General features: G+C 36.9%; 3 protein-coding genes across 8 annotated transcripts; 1 reads left to right on the forward strand and 2 right to left on the reverse strand.

Moving 5' to 3' along the window:
• Positions 1-37: 37 nt before the first annotated feature.
• On the reverse strand, positions 38-5,966 carry LOC111778551 (E3 ubiquitin-protein ligase makorin-like). Of its 6 annotated transcripts, XM_023658450.1 has the most exons (8): positions 5,758-5,966; positions 5,479-5,517; positions 5,240-5,327; positions 4,347-5,131; positions 4,005-4,074; positions 1,679-1,958; positions 988-1,076; positions 892-909 (listed from the first exon to the last, which is right to left on the reverse strand). In XM_023658450.1, the coding sequence occupies exons 2-6, from the start codon at positions 5,481-5,483 to the stop codon at positions 1,695-1,697; spliced, it is 1,212 nt and encodes a 403-aa protein (XP_023514218.1). In that variant the 5' UTR covers positions 5,484-5,517; positions 5,758-5,966; the 3' UTR covers positions 892-909; positions 988-1,076; positions 1,679-1,694. The 6 variants fall into 6 exon arrangements, with proteins under 6 accessions (XP_023514220.1, XP_023514218.1, XP_023514215.1 ...); XM_023658452.1 differs by lacking the exons at positions 1,679-1,958; positions 5,479-5,517 and adding an exon at positions 38-311 and having other exon boundaries at positions 856-909; positions 5,758-5,964; XM_023658447.1 differs by lacking the exon at positions 5,479-5,517.
• Positions 5,967-6,384: 418 nt separating this feature from the next.
• LOC111778072 (thylakoid lumenal 19 kDa protein, chloroplastic-like) lies at positions 6,385-7,412 on the forward strand. Its single transcript, XM_023657711.1, has 2 exons — positions 6,385-6,819; positions 6,912-7,412. Exons 1-2 carry the CDS (start codon positions 6,447-6,449, stop codon positions 7,286-7,288), a joined length of 750 nt encoding a protein of 249 aa, XP_023513479.1. The 5' UTR covers positions 6,385-6,446; the 3' UTR covers positions 7,289-7,412.
• A 2,520-nt stretch (positions 7,413-9,932) lies between these two features.
• On the reverse strand, positions 9,933-11,334 carry LOC111779230 (zinc finger protein WIP2-like). Its single transcript, XM_023659333.1, has 2 exons — positions 10,930-11,334; positions 9,933-10,497 (listed from the first exon to the last, which is right to left on the reverse strand). Exons 1-2 carry the CDS (start codon positions 11,332-11,334, stop codon positions 10,060-10,062), a joined length of 843 nt encoding a protein of 280 aa, XP_023515101.1. The 3' UTR covers positions 9,933-10,059.
• Positions 11,335-12,566: the final 1,232 nt, after the last annotated feature.

A 12,566-nucleotide genomic window follows, 5' to 3' on the forward strand; every position in this document is an offset into this window, starting at 1 on the left:
CTTTCTTTTTTTCTTTGCTTCTATAGTAATTCTATTCTTTTTTTTCTTTCTTTTTTTCTTTTCAATGTTTAGTACAGCACGTACAACCAACGACGCAATTTATTGAGCTATTCAGCTGTGCTACATCTGATGTGAAAAACCCTTTATTTTGCCATCCCAAGAATAAGGCTTCAACTTACTACATTCATTTCTCAGTATGACAATGTCTTTAGCTTTATTTCCATTCATAGAAGATGATGAAGTTCGAATCACCGTGTTCGATAACCCACCTTCCATTTCTCATTATCGGACTCCAGCAAGCAATTCGACACCTGAAACGCGTTTTCAAACTACTCTTAGATTTCTGTAATGTAAGACGACTTAACAACAATAAACAAATGTTTGCCATTTAATGGACTAAATTGTTAAAAACCAGACTTCCTAACTCTTAGATTGACATTGCACGAGCCTAACTCAAGACTAATGCAATGCATAAAGTTCGGCATTTCATGGACTAAATTGTTAATAACTGATTTCCTAACGCCAAGATGACGTTGCAAGCGTAACTGACGACTAATGCAATACACAAAGTTTGGCATTTCATTGACCAGATTGTTGCATATGGAACAAGAATCGAGTGTGAAACAGAGTGATCACAGGTTGTACCAAGATTAATCAACTCCGTTTCTGACAAATATATTAGCTGTCAATTGATAAAGATGCTGAATTTCAAAGTCCAAACAAGACTTTATGACTAGCAATATAAGTTTTCAAGATTGAATGATTATCATATTAAAATGTGAAATATCATGTAGTAGACAGCAAATGGAATGAAGCTGCGCTTAGGGGTGAGGGCTGCTTCGTGTGTTTTCATACCTGATAATATGGTTCTTTCACCTGATATGCAAGTCACTAAGGAAGTCCGACAACCTGGAAATAGCATCAAATTAATAAAAGGCGAAATTGCACAAGAAATGGACAATATCAAGCAAATGCACAAAACAAAACCTAATGTTTTTAGCTATAATAGTGAGGCCGTCTTGATTCCCAATGTGACGCAGTGCTACCTCTTCCAACCGGCCATCCCGATGTGCGTGCTGCAATGAGAAAATCACATCAAAATTTGTATTTCATTTTGAAGTTAATACAGCAGACTAAAAGGCAGAATTACAAACATTTCAAAGGCAGAAAATGACATATAAGATTTGGGAAGTAAAGAAGCCAAATATTCGAAGAGAAGGAAAAAAAAACACTTCACAACTGCAAACAAAGAAATCACGAAATCAAACATTAGGAGCGCACAATTGGCTTGGGAAAGCAAGAGGGTGAAACAAAACTCCGCATAAAATCTATGAACGATGAAAGATAGCAAGTAACAGATATTCCTAATTCCCAGCAGTAACATACAACACTTCCGAAGTCATACTATAATCTACACATAACGAAAAGGGGTCTCCCATATGTAGATCATCGTCATCTTGGTAACCCAGCAACTAATTTGCCCTAGGACAAATGACTAAAGCTTATTGTGAAGTATCATTCCCCAATAATGGCGTTTGTGACAATTAACAAAGTCTACGAGCCTGTATTTTTGCACGTAGGGCACTGCTATGTGGCCAAAAATGCTAGAATAGCAAATATCTGGGCAAAGACAAGAAAGGAACTCGTGAAAGACCCAATTTACATCAGGCACAACTACCTATAAAAAATGTAGTTCAAAAACTATAATTCTCCTCATCACTTGACAAGTTGGCTTCACAACCCAACTGCATTAGAACAAATGCCATCTCCAAAGGTGTTAAATCTTCAAAATCTAAATCTTCAGCACTAAAATCCAAATCCTCTAAGTCTTCAAACATATCAAAAAAGGCATCCATATCCACAATATTAGATCTGCTAGGAGGAGTTCTCTGTGATCGTGGTCGGGGCGGAGGTGGCCTGTGATATTTCCATGTGTATGAACCAGGCTTGACCAAGTGCTGGAACACAACAAACATTGTATCAATCAAAAGATTGGAAAGCCAATCTGCTCTAATGAAATTAAATGACAACAGAATGCGCAATGAACAGAACTGCTTATGTCTACCACATCTTTCAATATTTACCACAAAAGCTGACTGAAAGTTTTTGAGAGACAGAAGAATGTGACAGAGCAGTTGCATATTTATTCTCCAAAATAGACACGCCCCAATCATTTGCAAGCATATGGATTGGCTTTAGAACTGTTGAATGATTCCAATAACAGTTTTCCTAATTAAAAGAACGCAATTTAGAAGAGGTCCCTCCAGTTATTCTATGGTGCTAACCTACAATATCCTCATGATAACACTTTTAAATCCAATAGCTATAAGTATATTAATTTTATTAATTTGAAACAGAGAGGTCAATTATCTTCACCGTAAAACAGACCAATCAATTATAACAGGTCTAGCAACACATTCTTTTTCTTTTTTTATAGGAGGTCTAGCAATAAAATATTGGTTTGCAAAACTAAATAATTTCATCATATTGGTAATTTAACTAAGACCGATAAGACATTACTAAACAGAGGTTGCAGAGCCAATCAGCCAAAGTAGTAAGCACATCACTTTCAGCCAGATTGAGACCAGAAAATTTTCTAAGACGGCAACAAAAGTAATTGCAAAGATTTTGTTTGAGAAATTGTGAAATTGTCCCCACAAATTACATGGACATTTGTAGATAAAACTTAGGCCTTGCTTAATAAACATAGAATTTTAAATTTTCGAAAATTAACTAACCATTTCTTAGTTTAGTTTTTTTGTTTTCTGCTTTTCAAAAGCCAGTTTAAAATTCTCAGCCAAATTTTAAAAACATAAAACCAAAAATTTGGAGGGTTTTCTTTTAACTATTAAAAAATTTCTTTACATTTTGNAAAAAAAAAAAAAAAAAAAAAAAAAAAAAAAAAAAAAAAAAAGTAGGCTTTTAAAATATCCTCAAAACTAAATTGAAGACTAAAGAAAATAGTTATTCAAAGACACAAGTAAATTTTAAGATCATACATTTTTTTGTTTATCACATTTTAAAAGCACTTTTAAATTCTTAGTTCCCATCAAGCACAATTAACATAGTTTTAAAATCTACTTTCTAAAAATAATTTGTTTAGATTTTTAAAAATAGATTACAGAACAGTGAAATTGGTTATAAAGCATGAATTTTAGAAACAGAAAACGAAAAGATAATGGATATGGATTATCTATAGTATACACCAAAGCAAGTTATTATTTATGAGATTTGGTTATAGTAGGAACACTGGTGGGAGCAAAGAAAGGGACTTCACCCCTCGTCCTCACCCTCGAACTATTCTAACTGAAACAGGGCTTCCCAAGAGAGGATACCTATGAGAAATGGAGGCATCCTTTGGGTTTTTTTGTTAAAAAAAAAATGGACAAGAAAGAGGCACCCTTACCATTATGTGTCAAAAGAACAAAATGAAACACACTAAGAGGCACTGAACCAGAAATTTATATATTTTTCATCATATTGGTAGTCTATTATTATGAACACCCTAATAGCAAGAAAATTGCACAAAAACATAGTGAAAAAGCTGGCCAAATGATTAGCAAATTTACTTTGTCAACATGCAAGTTCAAATTGTACGATTCCGTATATCTAACCCACCATGATTGGATGGCCATGGTAAATGGAGACGCTTATAAAACCATTGGAGGATCACAGAACAAAAAGAATCTTCTGTTGCACTATATTTCCGTCTCCAGATCACAAAAAGAACTCCTTCCATAAACTCATGTCCATGAAATCAAAGATGTAACCAATCAACATACTTCATAGGCATTCAAATATTAGAACAACCAAACAGGTTGAGATTTCCATTCAGCATATCAATGATCGGTTAAAAAGCAATATGGATAAAGGAATAAAGAAAAAAAAAAGGAAGAAAAAATTTCAGGAAAATTGCAATTCCAAAGGCTACAGCAACATCCAGCTTGCTTAGAAGAGCACAATCAGGATAAGAAAACTGTAGATGATTTCAGAGAAAAATTTACCTTGTAAAAACAGCTAGATCCAAATGGGCAGTTCCCATTTCCAAAGTTAAAGTGCTTGCAATCGATTGATCTGTGCATGAAAATAATATGAAGTTGCAGGATCAGAGTTCAGAAATTATTTCAACAGCTCACACAATTACTTTAGAGCAGTTATGCAGTTTCCATTCTTCTAGAAAGCACATTGATCATTCCTGTGGACTATGGAGCTTTTCAGATTACATTTGATATGGCATAGACAAAAATGAGCTTGGTTATAAAACATAAAAAACGGGAACAGAATGGACAAAATTTAATAGTATCCAGAATGCAATCAAATATTAGGAATTAAGAACATAAATTTACCGCAGCTTTGACTTGTAGCTATCAACGATCTCTTGTTTTTCTTCCTTGGAAGAATACCAAATGACGCTTGGAATAACAAAGTACGATAGCTTCCTACAAATTGGGCAGGCTCTTAAAGCACTGTTAACATCCATTCCGGAGGTAGATGAACTATTACGCCAGTTTCTAATACAAGAAATGCAGAACGGATGATCACATTCTGATAGAAGCCCAAACTTCCTCTCGGCTATTTCGGTTTTAGAAAGAACACGCTCGAGGCAGACACTACACTCTATTTCTTGGCTATGTTTCAAAGACTCAAGATGTTTTTGCTTTTTCTCACATGCCTTCATATGCTCCTCCCTTTCATCCGTCCTAAAAGGATGTAAACATTGTTTTCCACACGTGGGACATAAGTCCCCATGAATGTGAGGGCAATTATCACCACGTGGACAATTAGTACCAGCAGCAGAAAAAGAGCAAATAGGTAAATCAGCTGGACTAATAATCCTCGTCTCCCTACTCCCCCAATCATCAAGACCAGATGGAAGCTCACACTCTACACTCCAAGCAGATTCAACGTGCGAGGGAAGACAAGATATCTTTGAACCAGCAAGCTCAATTGTCGACTCAGGTGAAGGAGAAAGTGGACTTGATAATAGAGTATGAGCTATTGAAACAGATTCAGACACGTGAGGTTGCTGAGAATTAGAAGAAGCCGACGACTCTGCATGAGAAACTTTAACATGGTCATATCTGCATCGACTGCCAAAAGCACACCTTCCCTTTTGATAGTAAGTGCAAACCTGTTTCACGAATGATACATCAGAAAGAAAGAATGATCGGAGTGCCAAACTGACAGTTGGTTTACATTAAAATGCATAGCAATGCAGAGGAGTGGAAGTAACATTTACATTGCTAGGTGGAGCCGTCCAGTCATGCGAAAACTCACAATACTCCCCTTTCAAGCATGCTCCATGCGCAAAATACTTGCATAGAACCCTAAACAATCCACCAAAGTAAATTAAGACGCTAAGAACGTGTTAATTCCAAGATATACAATAACAAAACTTCATAAACACAAAGTTCAGCCTCAACAACAACCACCCAACAAAACACCTTTCGTGAAACTCAAATTCCAAACATTTCCAACCACATATTTGATCACCCAGCCCCTCAAAACAGCATATACCTAATAATCAAACCACATACCAAAGAACCATGATCAAGATTACTCGAGAAGGTACATCCAAACAAAGAAAACCATGAACCGGAAGATACTATTCAAGAAAAAAATCAAAGCGCGTAATCTGCCATCCAATCATCAAAACTTTTAAAAATACACGAGAAAACGAACAAACAAGCATCTGCCAGACAAAATCAACAAGAACATAGAAAGAAGCAGAATCGAAACAAAAGAACAGAACCTCACCTTTTAGACATGGCGATCGAAGTTAGAAGCGGAAAATGGAAGAAAAGACGATTGAAAAGGTTGATTAAACAAGTAAGAGAAGATTTGAATAAGATATAAGCAGTGGAGGGAAATGGAAAGTGGAAAAAAGAACGAATTCCACGCACTTCATTGTTCGTTCGGAGAAGGAAAGAAGCTCTCGCTCGCGCCTGAACCTAGGGCTTTTTGGCGGTCAGTATCCAATTTAATCATCGGCCATTCATTTTACGAATAACTCCAAAAATGCCCCTCTGCCCAATGGATGACTCTACACCAAACTGGGGGCATTTCCGTAATTAAAAAACTCAAATTTGGGGCTAAGGGTAATAAAAATTCATTCACGTTTTAGTGTTGTGGTTCTCTCTTCATGTGAGAATCGTGACGGTTACATTTTTTTTAGAACATAATATATTAATTATTTATTTATTCAAATAATTCGATTTTAAATTATATCACATTACAATTTCGAGTTCGATAATATTTAATGTTAATTATTATTGAATTATGTGTATTTTCATATTTTCATAACTAAAAAAAAATTAATATTTAAGTATTTAACAAAAAATATCTAAATTCTACAAATTAAATAAATAAATAAATAAAATGGATAAGGAGAAAATCTTAGTGAGGCAAGATAAACCAGAAACCCAATTCCACGAAAATCAATCGCTATGGCCACAGCAATCTCACCACTGGCGTTCTTCTCTGCCGGCGCCGCGGCAACGACCGGCGCGATCGTCCCAAAGCCGTCGCAAACTCCGCCGCTACCAAAGCCCCTAATCCCCGTTCTTCAATCTAATCCCTCTGGCTCACTTTCCTCGTTAACGGCCCCCATCTCCGCCATCGCCGTAGCCGCGATCTTGAGCACCACTCCACCGTCACTGGCTGACACCGGCGGCGCTTTCAGTGTCTATTACGGAACCGCCGCCAGTGCCGCTAATTACGGCGGCTTCGGCGGCAACGCAAGCAAGAAAGACTCAGCAGAATACATCTACGACGTGCCGGAAGGCTGGAAGGAGCGATTAGTGTCCAAGGTTGAAAAAGGTATTTCAATTTCGGTAACGAAATCCCTAAATTAAAGAGATCTAACGGCAAATTTCGTTTCGAAAATCGATTTTACGACCTTAATTTTGCAGGTACGAATGGAACCGACAGCGAATTTTACAATCCGAAGAAACGAAAGGAGAAAGAATACCTAACTTTCCTGGCTGGAATCCGGCAATTAGCGCCGAAGGATGTGATTCTGAATAACCTAGCGCTATCGGACGTGAATTTGCAGGATCAGATCGCGAGCGCTGAGGGCTTCTCGGCGGAGGAAAAGAAGGATGAGAATGGACAGATTTATTACGTGTATGAGATCGACGGCGCTGGAACTCACAGTTTGATATCGGTGACTTGTGCGAAGAACAAGCTGTATGCGCATTTTGTTAATGCGCCGACGCCGGAGTGGGATCGGGACCAGGATATGCTCCGGCATGTTCATGAGTCGTTCAAGACTGTCGGATCGTATTAGCTTTTGTGTTGTCGTCGGAGATTTGATCGGAGAGAGGTCTGTCGCTGTGTATGAATTTGGTTGTTACATTCTTATTCTTGAATGCAGGAAATCTACTGGTTTTTCACCATAATTTCATCACCAATTTTGATCTTAGAAACCGAAAGTTTTCGGATGATGATTAAATGGTCGGACTTGATGAACATTTCTAAGCTGATTAGCAGGATTGTTATGCTGATTAGCCGGCTAGGCTAATTTAGGGTGTCATCCTGAGTTATCTAGTGGTATCGTGTTTTGGAGGAGCCCAAAACAAAGGCAAAACAAAGGCATTAGAGCTTATACTCAAAGTAGACAATATCATATCATTGTAGAGAGTTGTGTTCCACTAACATGTTACTCGTCAAATCTATTTCCTTTGCAATCAAATAATGCAATTCAAAGGCGTTTTGATTGCCATTTTAGCTCTATACGGTAGCTTGGATAGGTTTTTTTTTTTTTTTTCAATCGAAATTTGGTTCAATTGGTAGGTTGAACAACATTAATTCCTACACTTTGTGTCGTTGCTTCATCTTCTACTTCATGTCACCTCTCATGCTCTTCTCGTTTTCAGCAAGTGCTGTAACAACTCAAACCCATATCTAGTAGATATTGTCCTGTAACAACTCAAACCCATAACTAGTAGATATTGTCCGCTTTGGGCCGTTACGTATTGATTTGAAAACGCCTCCACTAGGAGAGGTGTCAATACCCTTATAAGGCATTCCTCTCTTAGATGTGGGTGTGGTTCCTCGCCTCCAGTAGTAGAGGTGTCAATACCCTTATAAGGCATCCCTCTCTTAGCTGTGGGTGTGGTGACACCAAAATATACGAAGAAAGACAATGAGAGAAAAGCATATTGGCTAGTGATTGTGAGCCCGAGTTCTTGACTCTACCCTTATAAGGCATCCCTCTCTTAGTTGTGGATGTGGTGACACCAAAATATACGAAGAAAGACATGAGAGAAAAGCATATTAGCTAGTGATTGTGAGCCCGAGTTCTTGACTCTACCCTTATAAGGCATCCCTCTCTTAGTTGTGGATGTGGTGACACCAAAATATACGAAGAAAGACATGAGAGAAAAGCATATTAGCTAGTGATTGTGAGCCCGAGTTCTTGACTCTACCCTTATAAGGCATCCCTCTCTTAGTTGTGGATGTGGTGACACCAAAATATACGAAGAAAGACATGAGAGAAAAGCATATTAGCTAGTGATTGTGAGCCCGAGTTCTTGACTCTACCCTTATAAGGCATCCTTCTCTTAGCTGTGGGTGTGGTGACACCAAAATATACGAAGAAAGACATGAGAGAAAAGCATATTGGCTAGTGATTGTGAGCCCGAGTTCTTGACTCGAGGGAGGGCCGAGCTTTTTTTTTTTTGTTAGCTTTTTCATTTTGTCAAAGAGTCAAGGTTTGGGGTATCAAAGCTAGACACCAGGCTAACAGTGAGATCTCACATCGATCGTTGGTGGGATTCCGGTGAGATCTCACATCCATCGTTGGTGGGATTCCGGTGAGATCTCACATCCATCGTTGGTGGGATTCCGGTGAGATCTCACATCCATCGTTGGTGGGATTGGGTGGTGCCAGAAATTTAATAATTTTATTTCAATTATAAAAAAAAAGTATTACAATTTACGGACGCCATTGTTGGAAGAGACCAAGCTCAAAGCTAAAACAAAGTGAAACCATCGTCATAAGAAACATGCCATCCCCGGCGACAAGGAGGGGCATCTTCATCATACTCAGAGCAACAGCTCCACCGTCTCTTCCAGTTGCCGGCGCCGGTGTTCGGACGATTGCCCTTCTCATTCCACTTGTAAACAATCACACCAGAGCCGTCGCTCCACTCGCCGTCAATCCCCTGATGCGGCGGCGACAACGAAAACAACCCACTCTCCCCTGTTAATCAACACCGATTAAAAAGAAGGCAAAATTGGAAGAGAAACATAACGCTAAGATTCGAACCAGTGACGTGGCCATGGAAGGCGCATGCCGAAGGAGAATTATCGAGGTCGGAGTAAACGTGCGGCATCTTAAGCAGCGTTTCCCGGCGGCGGATCGGAAACTGACGTTACCGATCGGAGGAGTATTCGAACTCGTACATGCCGTGATCTTTGAACCGTTCGATGAGGAAAATCTAAGGCTCTGATTTAAACACGTCGATAACGCCATGGAAGCATTCAATTTTGTTCCACACAAAGAAAAGGAGATTCGGAGGTTAGGGATGAGTTGCAGAGAAATCTGGTGGAGCCGTTAACAAAGGGCTTCTAGATAAATAGGGCCCATGAAGTTTCTGGCGGCCCATTATGGAAGAGGAAAAAGCACATTTACAATAATGCCCATAAGTTTCAAAATTATTACAATAATGCCACTAGACCTTATATTAAAATACTATCTCACATAAATAAATAATCTTTTTATTTAATTTTAGATAATTAATTTAGTTTTATTAAATTAATTTCAACCCTTTAAAATTTAATTCATTAATAAGTATAATAGATTTAAATTTAATAATATTTATTCAAAATTTTAATAATAATTATAGTAATTAGTAAGAAATCAAATTGAATAATTAATTATAAAATATTTTTATTTCAATTAATTGTCAACTTCTCGTAGCCTCTTTACAAACTCATCAACTCAATTCATAATATACAAATAACACAATTCCAACATAACATCGAACATCACACCTCTCTTCGGTCGCTCGACGTGTTATTCAACAAACAAACAAGAACAAAGAACGAAACATCTTAATGAACAACGGTGCCATCTTGTTCAACTTCGGATGCGGGTTCGTTATCGTCATCAAAATAATCAAGACCCAACGAGCCATGACCTTGTCCAAAGGCCTTGATATGGTCTTTAAGCGAGCGTTTATGTTTAAAGTCAGAGCCACAAAAACAATACCAAATCTTCCCACAATTCTTCTCATGCGTTCGCCAATCGCCTTTTACAGCAAACGCTTTGCTACATTTTCTACAACTAAAAGGCTTGATTCCATGCTTACGTTTGTAATGTGTCTGGAGCGTGCGAAAGTCCTTGAGCGGTCGCGACGTCGGGTTGTCGATGTTGTGTTTGCACCCGGGTGCGCAGCAGTAGCACGGCAAGCGTAGCATGGCGGTCGGTTGTGTTCCTTTTAGGGACTCTGGTCCTTTCCTATATTGAGAACCATGCCCCCACATATGCATCTACATATAAAAATATAAATTATTTTTTAATTAATTAAAACAAACCCATTTGATATTTAATTAAATCCCAAGAAATTAAAAAAAAAATATGGAAATTTTTGTTTTAGTAATTAATGGAAACCCTTTTCCCCATAATTAATTCTCAGCTCAAACAGTTCTTTTGCAGAAGATCACTTCAATTTCGCAGACTGAAAAGGTAAACAAACAAACNAAAAAAAAAAAAAAAAAAAAAAAAAAAAAAAAAAAAAAAAAAAAAAAAAGAATGAAGAACATGAAGAACATGAAGAACATTTCTTGATCAGTTAAATCAAAACCCTAACACAAATAATTGTTACAAATTCGAATAAAATAGATCAAAAGAAAAAAAAAAACATGTTNAAAAAAAACATTTTTTTTTTTTTTTTTGTTTATTTTAATGAAATGATAAATTACCTGAAGATTATTGTATCGATTAAAGGCTTTAGAGCAAAGATGGCAGGAGAACTGAGAAGGACCGAAGAGGATCTGAGATGGGGTTGGAATCCAGAACTGACCCTTGCCGGAGATCGGGGAAGGGAGGGGGGAGAGGTCGTCGTGGTGGGTTTTTCCGGTGGGGTCCGGCGGGAAGGAGGCGGAGAGGTCGAGATCGGAGGTAGGGCAAGAGAGGCAGAAATCAAGGGTGAGGGCGTTTTCGTGGTTGTTGGTGGTGCTGGAGGAAGGTTGATCGGTGGTTTCCAGAGAGAGAGTGTTGATGAGAGGGAGGGCTTGCGGCGGAGAGAGTGGCGGAGGAGAGGGTGGGAGAGGGATGAAGGTGAAGGAATTGGGAGAGAAGAAGTTGGAGTAATTAGGGTCTGTCATGGTAAGGGTTTCAAGGGTTTCAAGGGTTTTCCTTTTCTTTTCTTTTGCCTTTTTAGTGTACAGTGTAACATATTTATAAGAACAACAGGAGAGAGATAGGTTTGATTTTCGAGTTCTCAAACATGTCGGTATAAGCGATATCTCGGACCGCCATAGATATTTAATCCTACACAATATCTTAACGAATTGTGTTATGCTCGAATTCACATTATCAGTAGACACGATACATCGAGTAACACACTCATATAGTGAATTTTTAGGGTTTCGATTATTTGAACGGTGTAATTACGAGCTTTCTTTTTGTTATTATGAATTACCCGACATACTGGATTGATTAATTTCATTATTTGAAAGTATAAGCCACGGGTGTTCGTAGAAATTTTTTTTATTCCTAATCTAATTACTCGAATTATAAATTTTTTTAACTCACCAGCAACTCAATTCAGCTGTTTATTCAATTTTTTTAATAAAAATAAAATTATTAATTCATAAAATATATATATAAGTTTTTTTTTTTTTTAAATTGAATGCTAAATAATAATTAAAAAAAAAAACAATTATGAAATTTAATAAATATATTTTTATATATAAAGGTAGGAAAAAATGTATTTTGGTATCAAAACAATTTAATTTATAAAGTTTTTATTTATTTGAACCCGACCCAAATAATTTTGCAATCCAGTGAACGTTGTTGTTATTTTTCGAGTGATTAAATTTTTTAAACACTCTTAATATAAATATCAAATTAAAGACGGTAAAAATAATAGATAATAAGACACAAAATTAAAAGTTTATGATATGATTATAATTTTCCTCGGAACGCAAATGAAATAAATATAATCTCGAGAAATTAACACGAATTTTCTAAAATATAAATCCACTAAATAAACACAAACATTGTTGAAAAGTTTAAAACAAACAAACTTATAAGTTCCAAGAAATATTAACAATTGAAGAAAAGATGAAAAAAGTAGAAAGCTGATGATGCAGACTGATGAAAGTGGGTGAATTTACCCTCTGTAAAGCGGTAAAAAAAAAAATTACAGCGACGGTATTTTCAATACATGGCTAGTAATAAATGGGAAAAAATTAATAATTATTATTTATTTAAAGAAAGCCAAAAGACAGCGTCAGATAGTACATGCTGGTTGTCTCCTTGTAGATAGAGAAAGAGAGAGACGTTAAAAAAATATTTATTTTTTCTTAATTTTTTATAAATTAAAATTAAATTT

Source organism: Cucurbita pepo, chromosome LG17 (assembly GCF_002806865.2).
Source record: "Cucurbita pepo subsp. pepo cultivar mu-cu-16 chromosome LG17, ASM280686v2, whole genome shotgun sequence".
NCBI classification, from domain to species: Eukaryota; Viridiplantae; Streptophyta; class Magnoliopsida; order Cucurbitales; family Cucurbitaceae; genus Cucurbita; species Cucurbita pepo.